Source organism: Drosophila willistoni, unplaced genomic scaffold, assembly GCF_018902025.1.
Source record: "Drosophila willistoni isolate 14030-0811.24 unplaced genomic scaffold, UCI_dwil_1.1 Seg187, whole genome shotgun sequence".
In the NCBI taxonomy this organism is placed as follows: domain Eukaryota; kingdom Metazoa; phylum Arthropoda; class Insecta; order Diptera; family Drosophilidae; genus Drosophila; species Drosophila willistoni.
Window position 1 is genome coordinate 51,339 of NW_025814148.1, and position 21,908 is coordinate 73,246.

The following is a 21,908-nucleotide window of genomic DNA, read 5'->3' on the forward strand; positions in this document are numbered from 1 at the left end:
AAGAAGCTCCTACGATCGGTGGTAACGAACGGCCACCACGAACGAATCCAACGGCATCGCTTTGCAAACGTCATTTTATTGTTAAGTCTCAATTAGTTAATAAACTTATATTAATTATCCACCTAAACATACGAGTCTGGTATTTCTATTGTTCCTATAAGTCGCACTCCCCGCCGAAGCCTTCCTGACAGCTTCTCCATCTACAATCTTCTACTGGGTAATGTGATTTGCAACCGACATTCTCAGAAGTGGGTATTAGGTGTGACAATTTTCAGACGTGGGATGGTGTCCAATTGTATGCAATAAGGAACTGATATTTCTCATAAGTAGAAGTGTGTGAAGACAAAGGTAACGCGCAATTTTCCGCGGTAGAATAGCGTGGCATGAGAAACTCGCAAAGTGTAATAGTGTGTGTTCTGCGCATGAACGAACTCGTGGAAACGAGAACGAAAGACGAATAAGCAAAACGAAAAATCAACGAACATACAAGTGTGAAAGAGACAACAATAATGCCGCAGAAAAACTACGTTTCAAAGAAAGCTTTGCAGCAAAAAATCGAGAACAATTACAGAGAAAACTAACCGAGATCTGTGGCTAAAAGGCTAAAAAGATAAACGAATTAGAAAAAACGATTAGAGTATCGGTTATGCAGCTACGTCTCAGCAGCACGCTTACTTTGCTACGTCTCAGCAACCCAATTACATTGTTACATCGCAACACGGCTATATGGTTACGCCTCGCCAACACGTACCCTTCGCTCCGACTCATCAAAGTGGTAACATTGCTACGATTCAGCACTACAATAACGTTGTTACATCACAGCAAGATAATTATGTTTCAACGTCACGGAATTACGTAAGCAAAAGTAGGTCAAATGTAAATGTAGGTCGGAAAGTTCTCAAGATTTCGCAACCCAACGCAACAACGACACGAAGTCAACTGCGAAGAAAAATATAATAATTTTAATCATTCTTTTGGAAACATGAACGAAATTATAGCTCTTGTTCCTGAATTTAATCCATCGTCCGTAAAATCATTGGATTCGCATCAGTTTGTTAAACGTGTGGAAACTCTGAAAAACGCATATAACTGGGACGACAGAAAGGTAATTTTTGCAGTTCAACAAAAGATGCAAGGTGCAGCTCGTTACTGGGTGGATGCAACAGATGAAATATTTCAAACATGGCCAGAATTTGTTTCGAAATTTCTATACGACTTCCCATGTATCAGCAACGCAGCTGATGTTCATTTAAAAATGCTGAAAACCAAACGGGAAACAACGGAATCACCACAAGATTATTTTTATAAAATGCTAGCTATTGGTAAAAAGGGTGAGTACGCTGATTCAGCAATTGTAACACATATTATAAATGGCATCAACGATTACGATCTTAAGAGAAAGATATCTAACCATTATACCTCATGTAACGAACTTTTACGAGATATACATGCCTATGCGGCTCATAACGAAATCAAATATAATCCACATAGCTTTCAAAATAAACGTGAGCCCAACGGTAATACGCAGAAGTCAAGTCAATCCGTAATAAAACGGATATCCAAAGAAAAGATAGAGCCGTCAATCAAATGCTTTAATTGTCAAAAGATGGGACATTATTCCTCAGATTGTCCTATTCCACAGCGTAAGCCTTGATGTACTCATTGTAATCGTACTAATCACGACTCTACCAACTGCCCTGAAAAATTTAAAAACGTTTCGAAAGTAAATAAAATTGACTCAAACATCAACTCAGATATTTGTAAATTTATTTCAGTTAACGGAAACGAAACAAACGCATTCGTCGATCCAGGTAGTACACGTACTCTGATTCGAAAATCATTTGCCGAAAACGTAGGCGTTTTGCAACGATGTTCAATCACACTGAACGGATTTGGAGGAGAAAAATTCTTCTGTAACCAAAAACTAAATGCGAAAATCGTTGTCGACAAGATAGGTCACGAAGTCGAAATCCTTGTAGTGGAAAATGACTTAATATCTGAAAACGTTTTATTGGGTAAGGATATTCTTTGCAACTTGATCTACGTATGGGATACCATCAAATCGAGATAAGTGAATCGTCCAAACAGGCGTTTGTTACAGCTGACGGGCATTACGAATACAACAGAATGCCTTTTGGACTCATTAACGCTCTGGCAGTCTTTCAGTCGGTAATGAACCAAATCATAAAACGTATGAAACCAGGTGAGGTACTCGCATATTTAGATGACGTAATAATCCCAAGTAAGACCTTCGAATCTGGTATGCAACGAATTAAAAAGTTTTTCTCAATCTTACAAGACAGTGGCTTAACCCTACGATACGACAAATGCAAGTTTCTGCAATCCGAAATTACGTTTTTGGGCCACATAGTCAATAAAGATGGAATAAAACCTGGCGAATGTAAAGTAAGCGCAATTAAAAATTTTAAAGTACCTACAAACGTAAGAGAAGTAAGAAGATTCCTTGGTCTCACAGGTTTCTTCAGAAAATTTATTGAAAATTATTCATTAATATCACGTCCTTTAACAGAACTGCTACGCAAAACGGAGGCGAATACATTTAGTTGGGGAGAAGCCCAGCAACATGCATTTAATGAATTAATCGAAAAACTATGTAGCGAACCTGTTCTCACTCTATACGATTTTTCGGCTAAACACGAAGTACACACCGATGCTTGTGCTTTAGGCCTAGCAGGAGTTTTACTACAGTTACATAATGACAAAGATTGGCGTCCCGTTTGTTATTTTAGTCGACACTGTACCAACGCTGAGGGTAAATACCACAGTTACGCATTGGAAACGCTTGCAGTAGTAGAAACACTCCAAAGGTTCAGAGTCTACCTTTTGGGAAAATTATTCCGTCTGGTGACGGATTGCTCAGCTATTGCCAAGGTTAAAACGAATAAAGAACTCATTCCACAGGTGGCGCGCTGGTGGATTAAAATAATGGATTACGACTGTGAATTTATTCATCGAGATGGTAGCAAAATGGCTCATGTAGATGCGTTGAGCCGTGCTCCAAATTTACCCCCGGAAGGATCACTAGATGAATTTGTTAGAACCATAATTTCAGAAATCGACGACTGGTTGTTAACTTGCCGAAATAATCGCAGTACTGAAGGGAAAGCGTCACGTTGAACAACTGAAGCAACTACGTATTGATTATGTCATCGAAAATCATCGCCTTTATCGGAAAACGGAAAACACTATCGCGTTTGTTGTGCCAAAGGCAGTTAGATGGCGTATTGTTAAAAGTTGCCACGATGATGTCGGACACTTCGGTCTTGATAAAACCATTGAGAGGATTCAAAAACGATTTTGGTTTCCAAAGATGAGGAAATACGTGAAGGACTATATTTCCACATGCATCCAATGCTGCTACTATAAGTCTAAAGGAGGAAAGCCTGAAGGTCGCATGCATTACAACGATGTTGAACCAAAATCCAAAATCCCAAAATCCAAAGGATTGGGATCTGACTCTTCATAACCTTCAATGGACCGTCAACTCGCAGAAAAACAGTACCACTGGATTCAGTCCAATTGATCTCGTATTTAATTTCAACGCTATTGATGTCGAGCAGAACAACCTTACTGCAGCGATACACGCAGATCTGGATAAGCCATATTCCAACGAAACCGTCACCGAATTTCGAAGTCAAGCAGCAGCCAATATCGCATCAGAAAGAGCTAAATGGAAGAAACGTTTTGACGCCAAGCACACTAACCACTTTGTTTATTCCACAGGTGATCTTGTAGTAGTAGAAAACGAACCAGCCGCGACAGGCGAATCGCGTAAACTGGAACCACGATACCGAGGTCCTTATCAAGTGGCCAAAATCCTTGGAAACGATCGTTATTTAATCAAAGATGTCCCCGGCATACAGGTTACAGGACGTAAATACTGTTCTGTATATTCCTCGGATAAGATGAAACCCTGGTGTTCAAATATTCCCGAATTGCATGTATCTGACGACGAAAATACTCGAATCGAGGGCGATCCGAATGCAGGATTGGCCGAGCTGTCACCAGACAGTTCATTAACATACTGATTCAGTCCTGGGCAAGCGACGTTATGCTCTACCCCTGGTGTTATCGATAAGTATCAAAGAGTTTGTAACAAAACGTTGACGAGAAAGGGTGCGAACGAAGAAGCTCCTACGATCGGTGGTAACGAACGGCCACCACGAACGAATCCAATGGCATCGCTTTGCAAACGTCATTTTATTGTTAAGTGTCAATTAGTTAATAAACCTTTATTAATTATCCACCTAAACGTACGAGTCTGGCATTTCTATTGTTCCTATAAGTCGCACTTCCCGCCGAAGCCTTCCTGACAGCTTCTCCATCTACAATCTTCTACTGGGTAATGTGATTTGCAACCGACATTTTCAGAAGTGGGTATTAGGTGTGACACCGGAAACGGCAAGTTTAAAAAATTTTCTCAAAAACTGAAGGTTCCTAAACTGGCAACAGATTGGCGCAACCAAATTATGAGGCCGAAGCCAAAGTGGAAGGATGCACCCAAATATGCTAAATTTAATGCTCGTCCAAAATTCCAAGGTTTTAAAGCGGACAAAGTTAAACCTAAGATCGAAGCGAAGAAGGCGGTAATTTCCCCTAATACGAAAGTAATGGTGATGGCTCCTTTTGGCCACATTTCCCGTGAGGTACGCCCACTCACTAGAAGTCCGACTGCCAAACCAAGAAGTAAGAAGAAAGAAGCTGGCCATCCGAAGAGGACACCAAGATAAATATCCTAGAAATGACCAAACAGTTTTGGTTAAGGTGAAGAAAGAGGAGGACAAAGCATATGAAAGAAAATAATGGTTACGTACATATTGAATTTTTTTGCATTAGAATTGACAACGATTCTACAAATTTTTTAAAATTTCTATAATAACTTTTTTCGACCCATATTTGTATTTTAAAATAAGTAAACATCTGGATTGTTAATGCAATTTTATATCTTTTGCTCTTTACAATAGGGAAATTTGGTTGTTTGGTAGTTCGATTGGGCGTCCCGAGGAGCTCACCTTATATTTATTTACTTGATCCTTAGAATAAGAAGTAGATGCACGAATATCCAAGTAAATGGTGGAAAGGTTTATCTTGAATAGGCCCAAATATGTAATAATTAGGAGGTAACCCCAAAAGCTTTCCTAAGTTGTTATGGTAACAATGGAAAAGGTGTTTAATTCGATTTTTTAAAAAACGTGCTTTATCCTCATCAATCGAATAAATCTGGTCTTGCGGGTATTGTGGAGCCACTTAAAAGCCATTCTCAATAATCCACTGTAAATACAACTAGATGATAGATAATCAGTATTTTACTGTTAACCATTCATAATATATGTGAGATGGGATAAGGTAGTTGCATCATGGTGGCAACTCCCTTATGCAGATTGGCAACGCAGCAGCAGTCGTGAGAAGTGGGCAGTCGAGGTTCAGCAGTCAACAGTCAAGGTTCAGCAGTCAACAGTCGAGGTTCAGCAGTCAACAGTCGACGTTCAGCAGTCCGCAGTCGAGGTTCAGCAGTCAATAGTCAATGTTCAGCAGTCAGAGGTATAAATCAGCAGTACACAGAACCCGTTGTTTAAGTTGCATATTGTTATCATTATTCGCTCGTCCACGATTTATAGTAATAATAAACTTTAATATAATACATTTGGGCACTCATTTGAGGACTCCATCTTACATTTGGGGGCTCAACCGATCGCGGACTTTGGAAATACATGATTGGAAAGCTGACAGTGGAAAGTGTGAGACAGCGAAAGTTTTCGACAGCAGAAAAAACGAGACAGCGAGTACACTCAGACGAAAAAACGAATTCCAATTTCGCAAGAAATGCCCTGGCGCCACACGAAATAAGCAAGAAGAAAACATCAAACGAAACGAAAAAAGAGACAGCAAGCAGACGCGAAATTTTGGCGGCAAACAAAACGAAAAAAGAGACAGCAAGCAGACGCGAAATTTTGGTGGCAAACAAAACGAAGAAAGAGACAGCAAGCAGAAGCGAAATTCTAGCGGCAAACAAAACGAAGAAAGAACAGCAAGCAGAAGCGAAATTCTGGCGGTAAACGAAACGAAAAAAAAGACAACAAGCAGACGGGAAATTCTGGCTGCTCTATTTCTCGAGTCTACGGCTGTCTACTAATATGAACAACTTCGCCAGCAAGTCCTGGAGGAATTTGTTTGCGATCAGCCGTGCAGTGCCGAAATTCACAACCAATTATCTCGACGTACGAAGTCCGATGGTGAAAGTTTTCATGAGTACATTTTACAAATGAAACGGATCGCTGCCCGTGGGATTATTGATATGGAGTCAGTTATCAAGCACATCGTTAATGGATTGAACCTGTTCACGCCACCGGGTGAACAGCAGTGAGCGGCGAAGAGCAGTGAAGAGTGAGGAGGGTTTTTTGATCCTCGGCATCTACGGTCACACCAGGAGGGGTGACTGGGTTTTTTCCAATGGGCATCACCATTATACTTAATCGAGATTTTCACCCGAACACCCGTTCACCTCCTGTATATTATACTTTGCGATTTGTCACTTTTTCCAACCGAACCATTTCGTGTGTGTGTCGGTATATCTTGTGAAATAAATAAATCAAACATAGAATTAAAACGAAGTTTTCGCGGGTTTTAATCATTCTACTCACGTACGAGACCCTGAAGATATTGGCACCCGCCAACCACTTGCTACTATATCGGGTCCTTCCGCCCCGCCACAAACATTGGTCCTTCGAGCCGGATATCCTTCCGCTCCTCCAGCTTGCATCGGCGGAATTCCTGATAAGTACAAAATTTCATTATTCGTTTCATTTGCCCCTACATACTAATAAAAGTGTGAGGTTTTCCCGCTTCTCCATAGCGACCTACACACTTTTACATATTGTATGTACATACCTGACCTGTTCCAAGGGTCCATGGTAGTTCCTAATCCTTAGCGTGTTTGTCCAACGTTCTCGTTTTCCATTACATTTCCATTTCTTTATTTACATTTTTCCCCGCACTTGTCCAAATCCACCTCTTTTACATATGCATTCACATGTACATGTAATTTCCACAGCTGTTTGCCAAGTCCGCGTAAAGGGTTAAAAAACAAAAAAAAATATTAAAGTGTTATAAAAAATAGAAAAAAAATAATAATCCAAGTGTTCACCGCGTTTTCTTATGTGTTGAAATAATTATTTTTAATGCCAAACTAATTTCCGCACGCGCGTATCTACGTACATACACACATCGTCATCTGTTGATGTACGCGCATATGTACATATCCATGTACATATAATCCCTTCACACATTTACCACAACACAAAAGGCCAAAAAATATTGTTTTTTTTTTTTAATAGCACTTAACGTATGCACCGCGATTTCTTGCGCGTTCGAATTAGGTGCGAAATTAATTCCCCACGCGCGTCTTTGGAAACCGGTGCACTTGCTTACATATGTACATACATACTTACATAGTCATACATTGCACATATGTACATATCCACAACACATAATCCATTTCGGTGTCGCGCATTGATTTAACACCACCCCACCTCCAATTAAATGACAATTACTTACGTTATTTTTGTTGTGAACAACGCGTGTGCACACATATCTATATACTCACCTGTGTACTTATGCATGTACGTACATACATAGATCAAGCATTTGTCCACATTAGACATCTGCATGAATGTCAAAAAAGTGACATTCGGATATACTACTCTCAAATTGAGTTGAGTGAATATGAGTGCAAAACGGAATAAGTAATATGTGGACTCCACATGCATTGATCGTTTGTTTTGTTTGCCTTCGCGCACAACACTCGCGGTGTGTAAAAGCGTTCTTTTGTTATTGGTTTTCTCTTTTTTTGCACAACCACAAAAAAAAATTATTAACATAATTAAACAACAACATCAAAATATAAACAACGGCCGACAGCTGTTTTCGGAGTAGTGGTGACACGTGAGTCGAGTCGTGATATCGATAGGCGGCTCAAGCGCGCCAAGTTCAAATCACATTATTTCCGATTCCCTTTTTTCGCCTAATTATATATCCGCCCATATTTATAACTAAATACATATATATTTTTCCAGCACTATCGTGCCCACATTTATATATCCGTCCATATTCATAAATTATATATATATAATTTTCTCCGGCCAGTATTTTGCGCACATATATATATCCGCCCATATTTATAAATAAATACATATATATTTTTTCCAGCACTATCGGGCCCATATTTATATATCCATTCATATTCAAAAATTATAAATATATTTTTTCCGGCCAGCCTTTTGCGCTCATATATATATCCGCCCATATTTATAAATAAATACATATATATATTTTTTCCAGCACTATCGGGCCCATATTTATATATCCATTCATATTCAAAAATTATAAATATATTTTTTCCGGCCAGCTTTTTGCGCTCATATATATATCCGCCCATATTTATAAATAAATACATATATATATTTTTTCCAGCACTATCGGGCCCATATTTATATATCCATTCATATTCAAAAATTATAAATATATTTTTTCCGGCCAGCCTTTTGCGCTCATATATATATCCGCCCATATTTATAAATAAATACATATATATATTTTTTCCAGCACTATCGGGCCCATATTTATATATCCATTCATATTCAAAAATTATAAATATATTTCTTCCGGCCAGCCTTTTGCGCTCATATATATATCCGCCCATATTTATAAATAAATACATATATATATTTTTTCCAGCACTATCGGGCCCATATTTATATATCCATTCATATTCAAAAATTATAAATATATTTCTTCCGGCCAGCCTTTTGCGCTCATATATATATCCGCCCATATTTATAAATAAATACATATATATATTTTTTTTCCAGCACTATCGGGCCCATATTTATACATCCGTCCATATTTATAAATTATATATATAATTTTTTCCGGCCAGTATTGTGCGCACATATATATATCCAGATCCAGATTTATACGAAAACGTATTTTCTTTTATCCTATACATCTTTATTTATATATTTCCTCCGTGTTTTGTTTTATACGTACTCCCAGCGTTACTTACGAATCCATACAAACTTGTTTTGTAATCATTTAGCTTTGTCTACGTGCAAGTTTTGATCCGCACTCGTGCGTTCGTATATTGTTCCGCATCTATCCCCATTAAAAGGGCTCCGTTTCCGAGCCGCACGCGAGATAATTCTCCCGCAATCCTGCGGTGCACAGTGAGAAAGCTCTTGCGTCCTCATACAGTCCACTTCTCATTTCCTCAACTTTTCCTCATTTCCTCATTTTCTCAAAACCCACAAACTCGGTGTTCGACGGTAAGGTCGTCCCCTGAGTATGTCCACGGAGCCGTCCAAGACTGCGCCGAAGTCTAACGGTCTTTCGTCTCCCTCTTCAACTCCGGAGAAGGTTCGGCCTCCGATAACTCCGGCGACCGTGAAGCGTACGGATATTTCGCGCAAGTTCTCGTCTGTTCGCAGCCGCAGCGAATCCCCAAGATCCCGTCCGTCTTCGTCCAGCCTCCCTCAGGGTCGCAGATTCTCGGTTAAGGACTCGAGTGAACACAAGGTCGTTCCAAGCTTTCAACCAGCCAATCCCACGTTGTTGTGACGCACTGTTCGACGCTCCCGTCACCGACCGAAGAAGCACTCCAGAGCCCACTCCGACATTCTGGCGTCGACGCATGACCTGTTCGAAGCTCGGAGAGTGAAGCTCTAACTTCTGAAGTGCCCTTGTTTTCCCTTAAAATGCACTTAGAGCAGCTCAAATCGCTGTGGTCAACTGTCGAGATGGAACACTCCCGTTGTCACAAGGCCTTGACAGTCCAAACCGACGAGGAAAGCTTGGCAAACATAAGCCGCATCAAGGCGAAGCACGAATACGCTTATGCGGCGTATGTGCGATGCGGGACGTTGTTTGGAGAACGCATCGAACAGCTCTCGGCACAGATGACGAGTCTTATGCGTCAGCCCACCGCTCCGTCGAGGCCGGCGGGGCATAGAGTTCCTCCGTGTGAGGTGGAGACATTTGATGGCGACAGCCTAGCATGGCCCACATTCCGCGATTGTTCGCTGCCATTTATATCGCCAACCCGTACTTGAGCTCTATCACCTGAACACCAAGACGGGAGGGAAGCGAGAACCATCGTAGCTAAGTCCCCCCTGACGAATGAGGGTTTCAGGCCGCGTGGGAGAACCTCACCGCACGGTACGAAAATAGCCGTCTGCTTGTCATGACTCAAGCCAGACAACTCCTTCAGATTCCCGCGGTGGCACAAGAGTCGGGCAAATCCTTGCGAGAGCTGCAGACTGCGTTTCAAGGGGGTCTTACCGCGCTTGAGCGTTCGGGTGTTAGTACGGAGAATTGGGATGTCTTACTTATCGCCATCTGCACTAGCAAATTGCCGCAGGCCACAATCCTCCTGTAGGAGCAATCAGTGCCAAATAAGACTGTCGTCTCAAATTGGTCCGATTTGAACCAATTTCTTACCGATCGGTATCGTGTCCTGGATGCCACCGAAGAACATAAGTCGGGCCCAAGTGTGCAAGCCATCCCCTTTGGCCCCCGCAAATCCTCTGCAACGATGAAGGTCCAAGCGTTCCCCGCGAAAGCCCAGCTCAAACCGGCTTCTTGTAAGCTGTGCCATCGGGAGAATCACCCTATACGGCTCTGCCCGAGTTTTCTTGATATGCCTGTTCACAGGCGGCTGGAAACCATTAGACAGCAGGGACTTTGTCTGAACTGTTTTGCCCGCGGTCATCAAGTGAAGGGCTGCTCCAGTGCGCATAATTGCCATACCTGCAAGGAACGTCATCATACGCTGTTGCATCCTAGTGATGTGTCCGTGTCCTCGCCGTCCGCTGCGCAAGTCCCACCATCCAGCGCCACAGAGGGTCCGTCCACGAGCAACCAGCTCACAAATGCTCAAAGTTATTTTGCATCTACCCCAGGCAGAGGCCTTTTAGGCACTGCGATTGTCACTCTGCACCATCGTGGTGTGGATCACCATATTCGGGCGTTGATCGACTCTGGGGCCGATTCAACTTTTCTCTCCGAGCCTGTCTTCAGCATGGTCCAGCCCCCCTTCTACCCAGTAGACGCTGCGGTTACTGGCATGGGCCAGAGTGATGGAGGCTGCGCCGACAAGGTGTGTCTGCTAATGCTGTCTCCCCCGTGTGACAGACTGAACAAGATCGAGGTCTCCGCCCTGGTCGTATCCAAATTGTCAGGGGCCATTCCAACAGCTCCATTCCTTAATACGGTTCCGACGCAGTGCCTCGATTGCCCCCTGGCTGACCCGTACTACAACAAGCCCGCGCCTATTGACATGATTATCGGTGTTGACCTGTTTCCCCACATCCTCGGAGAACGGATCAAAAAGGATATTGGTGAGTTCGTCGGGCTAGAAACCATCTTTGGATGGGTTCTGTGTGGAGCTATCATGCCTGACCCTCCGGTGTCTCGATCAGTTTTCGCGGCACAGACGCGAGTTAGGCCAGAAGCAAAACTTGATGTACTCCTCACCAAGTTTTGGGAGGTGGAAGACCTTCCCGCAAAACCGGAAAAGGAGGATGACGTATTCTGCGAGCGGAACTTCCAGGAGACCACCCAAAGAGGAAAGGACGGTCGATATGTTGTGTCCCTACCGTTCAAAGGTCCGAATAGCGTTGACTTGGGCCACTCAAGACCGATCGCGCTGGCTCAATTCCTGCGGAATGAAGCACGCCTTCTCAAGGATCCCGTCCTAAAAACGCAGTACGATGCCATTATTCAAGAGTACGAGGAATTAGGTCACATGATTCGGGTGACGCCTCCTCAAGATGGGAAAAACTTCTATCTCCCCCATCACGCGGTGTTTAAGCCCGATAGCACCACCAATAAGGTACGCGTGGTATTTAACGCGTCGAGCCCCTCCACACAAGGCGTCAGCCTCAACGATGTCTTGCACACCGGCCCCACTCTTCAGGCCGACCTCACGCTTCAGGTACTGAAATGGCGGTTCTTTCAATTCGTTTTCAACGCCGACATAACGCAGATGTATCGACAAATCCGAGTCGACCCCAGGCATACCCCCTTTCAGCGAATCCTCTACCGAAACCGCTGCGGCAATATTCAGGATTATGAGTTACAAACTGTCACGTTTGGGGTTAACTGCGCGCCATTCTTGGCGATCCGAGTCCTTTTACAACTGGCACAAGACGTGCAAGCGATGTATCCTCAGGCGAGCGAAATCCTTCGGAACTACATGTATGTTGATGATGTCCTTGCCGGCGCTCACACTGAAGCCGACGCCCGTCTCGCCATACGAGAGCTTCAAGCGACCCTCCAATCTGCCGGCTTCCCGCTTCGGAAGTGGACTTCCAATAAGAAGGAAGTACTTCAAGCCATTCCGAGAGAGCACCTGCTGCGAGAGGACTTTCTCGAGCTGGAAGACGCGAGCACTGCAAAAACCTTGGGCATCCGCTGGCAAGCTGCCGAAGACGTCTTCTTCTTCACCGTAGCGGACCCCCCCTTGAAGGAGTCGATCACCAAGAGGCAGGTTCTGTCCCATATCGCTAAACTCTTTGACCCCGCTGGTTGGCTAGCCCCATTTGTCATCCGAGCGAAGATATTCATGCAACAAATCTGGCTTACCGAACTGGGCTGGGATGATGTTCTGCCGCCTCTCCTGCTGCAGCAATGGCACGAATTCCTGCAGGATTACCCAGGCCTCAGTCGACTCCGCATTCCCCGTTGGCTAAACACCAGCGATAAGCTCTCGTGGGAGCTTCATGGCTTCTGTGACGCGTCACAGAAAGCGTATGGAGCAGCCCTATATGTGCGGGTTCGGTGCGGCGATCAAGTAGACGTCCATTTATTAACGGCTAAGACCCGTGTAGCTCCAGTCAAAACAGTCTCGCTGCCTCGGCTGGAGTTGTGCGGAGCGGTTTTGCTAGCCGATCTCTGGGCGTCGATCGTTCCTGAACTCCCAATCCCACCTGCAACCTCCCAGTTTTGGACCGACTCTACCATCGTGTTGGCTTGGCTCAATAAACCCCCGTGCAGTTGGTCCACCTTCGTGGCCAATCGGGTATCCAGCATCTCCAAAAGCACCAGTGGCCAAAGCTGGTCACATGTGCGCTCCGAGGACAACCCCGCTGATCTGGCGAGCCGTGGGGTCTCCGCGGCCGAGTTATCGGCCAGCAGACTCTGGTGGCATGGGCCGGACTGGCTCCAGCGAGCCCCCGAGTATTGGCCAACTCCCCATAACGAACTCCCAGACACCCAGCTGGAGCAACGAGTCCAGTGCCACACCACCGCGACCACCCTACTCGAGGACGTCAGCGAACGTTTCTCGGATTATGGTAGGGCATTACGAGTCATCGCGTACATCCTACGCTTCGCCACCAAAAGGATTTCGACGCCTTCCACGGTTCACCTCACCAATGACGAACTTCTCTCCGCCGAGCGCGCCTTGATTCGGACCTCTCAGCGTCGGGAATACCTCGCGGAGATACGGGCCCTGGGGGAAGGGCGACCCCTGCCATCATCCAGCACGCTACTCAATCTGAATCCATTTCTCGACCAGCATGGGTTACTCCGCTCCTGCGGACGACTCCGGGCCGCTGAGTCCCTCCGATATGATGAACGTCACCCTATTCTCCTCCCCTATAGTACTCATTTCACTCGCCTGCTTGTCGAATTCGCCCACCGCATCACGTTGCATGGCGGCAATCAACTGATGGTGCGGTATCTGCGCACCAAATTCTGGATCCCACGGATCAAGAACATGGTGAAGTCCCACCTCAAGGGGTGCAAAGTCTGCATCGTTCATCGTCGACGACTACAGACCCAGATGATGGGTGATCTCCCTCGAGAAGGCATCACGTACTCCAGGCCCTTCACCCACACGGGCATTGATTTCGCAGGGCCGTTCGAGATCAAAAATTACACCGGGCGTGCGTGTCTCATAACTAAGGGTTATGTCTGCGTCTTTGTGTGTTTCAGCACGAAGGCAATCCATCTCGAGGCTACCTCCGACCTCACCACTGAAAGATTTCTTGCAGCCTTCTCTCGGTTTGTCGCACGGAGACAATGCCCACAGCGCATTTACTCCGACAATGGCAAAACCTTCGTAGGGGCCTCAAAGGCGCTCGAACAAGATTTCCTGAACGCCACCAAGCTTGATATAATGAAGGCATTTCCCCAGCACATTTTATCCTGGCAGTTCATTCCGCCAAGCGCCCCCCATATGGGAGGACTGTGGGAAGCAGGGGTCAAAAGTTTTAAGACCCTGTTTTACAAGTCCTCGTCCACTGTCAAATACACCTTCGAGGAACTTTCCACTCTCCTGTGTAGGATCGAAGCGTGCCTAAACTCCAGGCCAATCTCTCCCATGAGCGAGGATCCAGAGGACCTGCTGGCCCTAAGCCCGGGACATTTCCTGATTGGAGGACCGCTCTTATCCATTGCGGAACCGGAAATTCTGGTCGAGCCTATGTCACTGATCAACCGATGGCAGCGACTGAAGGCAATCCAGCAGGCTTTCTGCCGCCGCTGGAAGAGTGAGTACCTCAAGGAGCTTCACAAACGGAACAAGTGGAAATCACCGACTCGCAGCATCCAGACCGGCGACCTCGTGATCGTGTCCGAAGATCATCTCCCCTCCAACGAGTGGCGCTTAGGGCGAATTGAGCGCACTCTGCCCGGGGCTGACGGTCTCGTCCGAGTGGCTGATGTCACCACCGCGCGTGGTTCTATCCGAAGACCCGTAGCGAAGCTTATTCTGTTGCAAGACAGCAGGAGTCCTGAGCCTAAAACCTTATCGTGACTCCCAATCCCTCTATGTTCCCTCCGAATGTCCTTGTCTCCGTGCATGTTGTTCGTTCCCGCGCATAGACTAATCCACTCCCCCCTACGTAATTTCTTTCGTTACAGTTCGTTCAGCTCGCCCCTTCATAGCGACATGGCCCCCACACGTCTGCCGCACCACCGCAGCAAACGAGCTGCTCCGCAGGGCATGAACGTGTACCGATGCCGGGTCTGTCGGGGGTTCATGCACTCCGGCAGTGTCAGCGCTTCCTGAACCTCCGAGGGGAAAAACGGCTCCGGGCGGTGCTGATCAACAAGTATTGTCCCAATTGCTTGCACACGAGCATTCATCCGACGCGTGCCGGACTCGCCATGGTTGCCGACGATGCGGGCAAAGCACCATACCCTGCTCCACATGGCCGACCAACCGCCGAGACAACGTGCCTCCGCCCGGCGTCGCAGCCAATCACCCCCCTCCGGGCGTGCTGCACCCCCGCTACAACCCTGTTCCCGATCATCGTCCGACCGCTCCGCTTCCCCAGAAGGCGCACCCGAAATCTCTCTATCCTCCCTACTCCACGCCAGGACGACGACTGTCCTGCCAACCGCAGTTCTCCGGTTGGGCAATGGCTCGAAATCCTTCGAGACCCGCGTCCTTCTCGATGCGTGTGCGGCTGAGAGCCGCATCAATCGCTCCTTTGCCCGGTCCCTGGGGTTAGCTGTGACCAAGGTCGGGGTCGACCAAGCCTGTGCGGCGTCCTCGAGTCCGACGAGACGTTCCGACGGAACGTTATATTCCGGTCGAAGAGGACTTGCTCATTCGCACTCCCATCCGGGAAGTGGCGGCGCCGGTTAGGGAGAAGTTCGCCACCCTGATCCTGGCCGACCCCTATTTCTATCGGCCGGCGTCGGTGTCCGTGGTACTCGGGGCAGACCTCTATCCTGAGGTCATCCAACCAGGCTGTGTGCCCGGTCATAGCGGTACTCCCGCAGCCCAGAGCACCGTGTTCGGATGGGTCGTCTCCGGCTCCTGTGGGATCTAGGCGCTCCAGAACGTTGCCGTCCCCCATCCTTTATATGTCCAGGGTGGCAATTGCAACATGTTGCAAGGGGGGCGGTATGTTCACGCCACCGGGTGAACAGCAGTGAGCGGCGAAGAGCAGTGAAGAGTGAGGAGGGTTTTTTGATCCTCGGCATCTACGGTCACACCAGGAGGGGTGAGTGGGTTTTTTCCAATGGGCATCGCCATTATACTTAATCGAGATTTTCACCCGAACACCCGTTCACCTCCTGTATATTATACTTTGCGATTTGTCACTTTTTCCAACCGAACCATTTCGTGTGTGTGTCGGTATATCTTGTGAAATAAATAAATCAAACATAGAATTAAAACGAAGTTTTCGCGCGTTTTAATCATTCTACTCACGTACGAGACCCTGAAGATATTGGCACCCGCCAACCACTTGCTACTATATCGGGTCCTTCCGCCCCGCCACAAACAGAACCTAAAGAGTGACTACAAATACACGTTGTACGGCTGCAAGTCACTGAAGGAGCTGAAAGACAAATATGACATTTACGAAAAAATCGCCAGTACCAAGGTTAAGACCGAAGCAGCAAAACGAGCTCCGCAGCAGTTTACGCCGAAATCAAACTTCAATAAGAGTGACAGGAAGCAACATTGCTTCAAATGCGGATCAATGGCGCATCTGCGCAAGGACTGTAAGGAGGAAGTCAAGTGTTTCCGCTGCAACCAAACTGGACACATGTCCAAAAATTGTCCTACTTCCTCTGTAAACATTGTGTATGAAGAAAACCGACTCAAATCATTGCAGATAGGCGAGGTGAAGGTAAGGGATTGATAGACACCGGAGCTGACGTGTCTCTACTTAGAAAGTCTGTGTTCAGCGAATGCGAGGAGTCCAGCTGCTAGCAGTACGTCTTGTCTGAGAGGACTAGGACAGAACACCACACGTCCTGTAGTCAATTCAAGCACCGGTGCCAACCAAAATCAGATAAGTATTACAATGTAGTCGAAACAACACTGACCCTGATGTGCCTTCACAGTCTACTCTATTGTTCAATCGATGATGAGGATTTGGCAAAAGAAAGAAGACAGCTGACTGCCCGATCACGTTGAAGATCGTGCCTGACGACAACATCGAGCCATTAGGCACGCACCAAGCCGAATAGCCATTACCGAAGCAGATGTGGTCAAGCAGCAGATCGACGAATGGCTGAAAGATGACACAATACGACGTTCATCATCTAACTTCGCCAGTCGTACAGTTATCGTAAAAAAGAAGGATGGCAATAATCGAGTGTGCATTGACTACCGGCAGTTAAACAAGATGGTATTGAAGGATTGTTTCACTGTGCCTATCGTGGAAGATGTTTTGGAAAAATTGGGCAATGCAAAAGTTTTCACCATCATGGACCTTGAAAATGGATTCCTTTACGTTCCAGTTGAGGTAAGCAGCAAGATATACACCGCATTCATTACGAAAGAGGGCCAGTTTGAGTTTAACCGCGCGCCCTTTGGCTTTTGCAACTCCCCAGCCGCTTTTATCCGTTTTGTTAATGACGTATTTCAAAACCTCATTAATGATAACGTTCTTGATCTTTACATGGACGATATCATAATACATGCCGAAACAGTCAACGAAGGTCTTACGAAATTGCGAAAAGTTCTGGATGTAGCAGCTGAGTACGGGCTAAAAATAAAATGGAGGAAATGCCGATTCCTGCAGACTGAAATTGAATTTTTGGGTCACCAAATTGGAAACGGAAACATAAAGCCGGGAGCAGAAATGACCAAAGCCATTAGAAAGTTTCCAATGCCAAAAAACATCAAGGCTGTTCAGGCTTTTCTCGGATTAACTGGCTTTTTCCGCAAATTTATAAGAGACTACTCATTGATCGCCAAGCCGCTGACAGATCTATTGCGAACGGATATCGAATTTAAAATGGGCCCAAAGGAACAAAACGCTGTTGAAGTCTTGAAAGATGCCTTAATAAAAGAGCCTGTTTTGAAGTTGTATCGAAGGGATGCCAGAACTGAAATACATACCAACGCATCTAAAGACGGGTTTGGTGCTGCATTGCTACAGTGGCAAGAGGGTCAACTTCACCCCGTTCTGTTTTGGAGCAAGAAACCCTCAGAGTCTGAAGCACAGCTGCATAGCTATGTACACGAATCCAAAGCTATATTTCTAGCTTGCAAAAAATTTGAGCAGTATATTCTTGGAATTAATTTTAAGTTTGTAACTGATTGCGCGGCGTTCAAACAAACATTTAGTAAGAAAGACGTTCCTCGGGAGGTTGCCCAATGGGTTCTATACTTGCAAGATTTTGATTTTGAGGCAGTACACAGACCAGGAGAACGGCTAAAACACATGGACTGCCTAAGTCGATACACAAGTCAAGTAATGGTAGTATCGTCAGCAGTCACAGCGAAGATTAGAAAAGCTCAGCAAGATGATACCATGATTAAAGCGATTTCCGAAATTCTTAGAAGCAAGCCATATGACAACTTTAAGCTTAAAGGAGGTTTGGTGTACAAGGTGATACAAGGAACATATTTGCTCGCTATACCAAAATCCCTAGGAAGAGAAATAATTACAGAAGCTCACAAGGCAGGACACTTTGCAGTGCAGAAAACTATGCACGCAGGACAACAAAGTTTTTGGATACCACATCTGAAAGGCAAAGTTATGCAGATAATAAACAATTGTGTCAAATGCATTATCTACAACAAGAAACTTGGCAAAAAAGAAGGGTTTCTTTATCAAATCGACAAAGGATCCGAACCGCTGCACACCTTACAAGTGGATCACCTCGGACCGATGGATGCCACATCAAAGCTGTATAAATACATATTTGCAATGGTCGATAGTTTCAGCAAATTTGTATGGATGTACCCCACAAAAACCACTAATGCCGACGAGGTCATCAAAAAGCTACAGGAATGGTCAGATATATTCGGACATCCAGCTCGCATCATAAGTAATCGTGGATCAGCATTTACATCGTCTAGTTTTGAAGAGTATACGAAGCAGAATGGAATTGAACATGTTTGGAGCACCACTGGAGTGCCAAAAGGAAATGGACAAATTGAACGTGTCAACCGATCGATCCTTAACATTATATCCAAGTTATCATCGGAGGAGCCTGAGAGATGGTATAAGTTCGTACCAAGAGTTCAAAAAGCGATTAATTCTTCTGTCCATAAGACCACAAAGCGTTTCTCCATTTGAGTTGATGCTCGGCGTGAAAATAAGGGAGCGGAACCAAAAGCGATATCTTACAGTTGCTCGAGGAAGAAATGCTTGAAACCTTCGACTCAGAAATGCAAGAGATGCGTGACAAAGCAAAAGAAAATATACAGATGGCTCAGAAACGTTATAAAGAACAGTTTGATAAAAACCGAAAGAACGAGGTCGGATACAATGTTGGAGATCTGGTGGCCATTAGTAGAACCCAATTTGGAGCAGGCAAAAAGTTGGCAAGCGAGTTTTTAGGACCGTACGAGATTGTAAAGTTGAAACGAGCAGAACGCTATAATGTTCGAAAAGCAGCAACAGACACCAAGGGACCAACATATACGACCACTAGCAATGAAAACATGAAATTGTGGAGTTTTGTAGCAGAGAACGAGGATGCATGGTCATCAGAGGCTGATGACTAATCAGGAAGGCCGAATGTGAGATGGGATAATGTAGTTGCAGCGTGGTGGCAACTCCCTTATGCAGATTGGCAACGCAGCAGCAGTCGTGAGAAGTGGGCAGTCGAGGTTCAGCAGTCATCAGGCGAGGTTCAGCTGTCAACAGTCGACGTTCAGCAGTCAGCAGTCGAGGTTCAGTAGTCAATAGTCAATGTTCAGCAGTCAGAGGTATCAGCAGTCGGAAGTATCAGCAGTCAGCAGTAAGAAGCCGATAAATCAGCAGTACACAGAACCCGAGATTTAAGTTGCATATTGTAATCATTATTCGCCCGTCCACGATTTATAATACTAATAAACTATAATATAATACATTTGGGGACTCATTTGAGGACTCCATCTTACATATATTAGACTTAAATATAATATTTAATGGAATCACAACCAAAATATGTTAATAGAAAGAGTATTATGAAATCCTGATCAAACACTGATCGACAAAGGCAGTAGACGGGAGAGTGAAAAATAAAAAGTGAAAAGTAGGCCATGTCCATTTGCCTTGTTTACCTGCCTCATTTTCTACTTCCATACTTCACATTCTAGAAAATCGTGCTCGAGAGTATAGTTCTAATAATTAAAACAAATTTCAAGTAAAAATGCCCAATCCTGACTGGCCTAACTTTAATAAACCCGGAAACGGCAAGTTAAAAAAATTTGCCCAAAAACTGAAGGTGCCAAAGATGGCCTTAGATTGGCGCATCCAAATTATGAGGCCAAAGACAAAGTGGAAGGATGCACCAAAATGTGCTAAATTGAATGCTCGTCCAAAATTCCAAGGTTTTAAAGCGGACAAAGTTAAACTTAAGATCGAAGCGAAGAAGGCGGTAATTTCCCCTAATATGAAAGTAATGGTGATGGCTCCTTTTGGCCACGTTTCCCGTGAGGTACGCCCTCTCACTAGAAGTCCGACTTCCAAACCAAGGAAGAAAAAACGTCGTGTGGCCGATAACGTGAAAGAAATGGCGGTCAAAAGCCTGAAGTCAGTTGGTAAAGAAGTACAGAAAAATAAGAAATAAAAAAGAATGGCTTAAGGCCGCAGCTAAGGGCGATCAAATGGAAAAGTTCAAGAAAATCGTTAATAAACCTCCCCGAGAGCTGGCCATCCGAAGAGGACACACCAAGATAAATATTGCTAGAAATGACCAAAAAGTTTTGGTTAAGGTGAAGAAAGAGGAGGACATAGCATATGAAAGAAAATAAGGCTTACTTATATATTGAATTTTTTTGCATTAGAATTGACAACGATTCTACAAATTTTTTAAAATTTCTATAATAACTTTTTTCGACCCATATTTGTATTTAAAAATAAGTAAACATCTGGATTGTTAATGCAATTTTATATCTCTTGCTCTTTACAATGGGGAAATTTGGTTGTTTGGTAGTGCGATTGGGCGTCCCGAGGAGCTCACCTTATTTAAGACCGGAATTCATCCAATTAGCTATTGCTTTCAGAGAGCTAAAACCATGATCTACATTTTAAATTTGAGCAGTGACAGAAATCGATATGTATAATTGATTATAAGTTTAAGTTATATTTTTTTACTTGATACTTAGAATAAGAAGTAGATGCACGAAAATCCAAGTAAATGGTGGAAAGGTTTATCTTGAATAGGCCCAAATATGTAATAATTAGGAAGTAACCCCAAAAGCTTTCCTAAGTTGTTATGGTAACAATGCAATAAGTGTTTCATTCAATTTTTTAAAGAACGTGCTTTATCCTCATCAATCGAATAAATCTGGACTTGCGAGTATTGTGGAGCCACTTAAAAGCCATCTCCCTCAATATTCCACTGTAAATACAACTAGATTATAGACTATAATCAGTATTTTACTGTTAACCATTCATAGGAATAAAATAAAGACATAATATATTAGACTTAAATATAATATTAAAATATAATCAATACATAGTATATTAGACTTAAATATAATATTAAAATATAATTAAGATATAATATATTAGACTTAAATATAATATTAAAATATAATTAAGACATAGTATATTAGACTTAAATATAATATTTAATGGAATCTCATCATCTAAAAGATGTTAATAGAAAGATTATTATAAAATCCTGATCAGGCACTGACCGACAAAGGCAGTAGGCGGGAAAGTGAAAAATAAAAAGTGAAAAGTAGGCCACGTCCATTTGCCTTGTTTACCTGCCTCATTTCCTACTTCCATACTTCAGATTCTAGAAAATCGTGCTCGAGAGTATAGTTCTAATAATTAAACAAATTTCAAGTAAAAACAAATTTCAAATAAAAATGCCCAATCCTGACTGGCCTAACTCTAATAAACCCGGTGTCACCAGACAGTTCATTAACATACTGATTCAGCCCTGGGCAATCCTACCCCTGGTGTTATCGACAA

The 21,908-nt window shown here is 44.3% G+C and overlaps 1 protein-coding gene across 1 annotated transcript; it reads left to right on the plus strand.

Annotated features, from left to right (window-relative positions):
• Window positions 1-674: 674 nt before the first annotated feature.
• LOC124461037 lies at window positions 675-1,633 on the plus strand. Its single transcript, XM_047012630.1, has 2 exons — window positions 675-1,331; window positions 1,492-1,633. The coding sequence occupies exons 1-2, from the start codon at window positions 983-985 to the stop codon at window positions 1,545-1,547; spliced, it is 405 nt and encodes a 134-aa protein (XP_046868586.1). The 5' UTR covers window positions 675-982; the 3' UTR covers window positions 1,548-1,633.
• The last annotated feature ends 20,275 nt before the right edge of the window (window positions 1,634-21,908 follow it).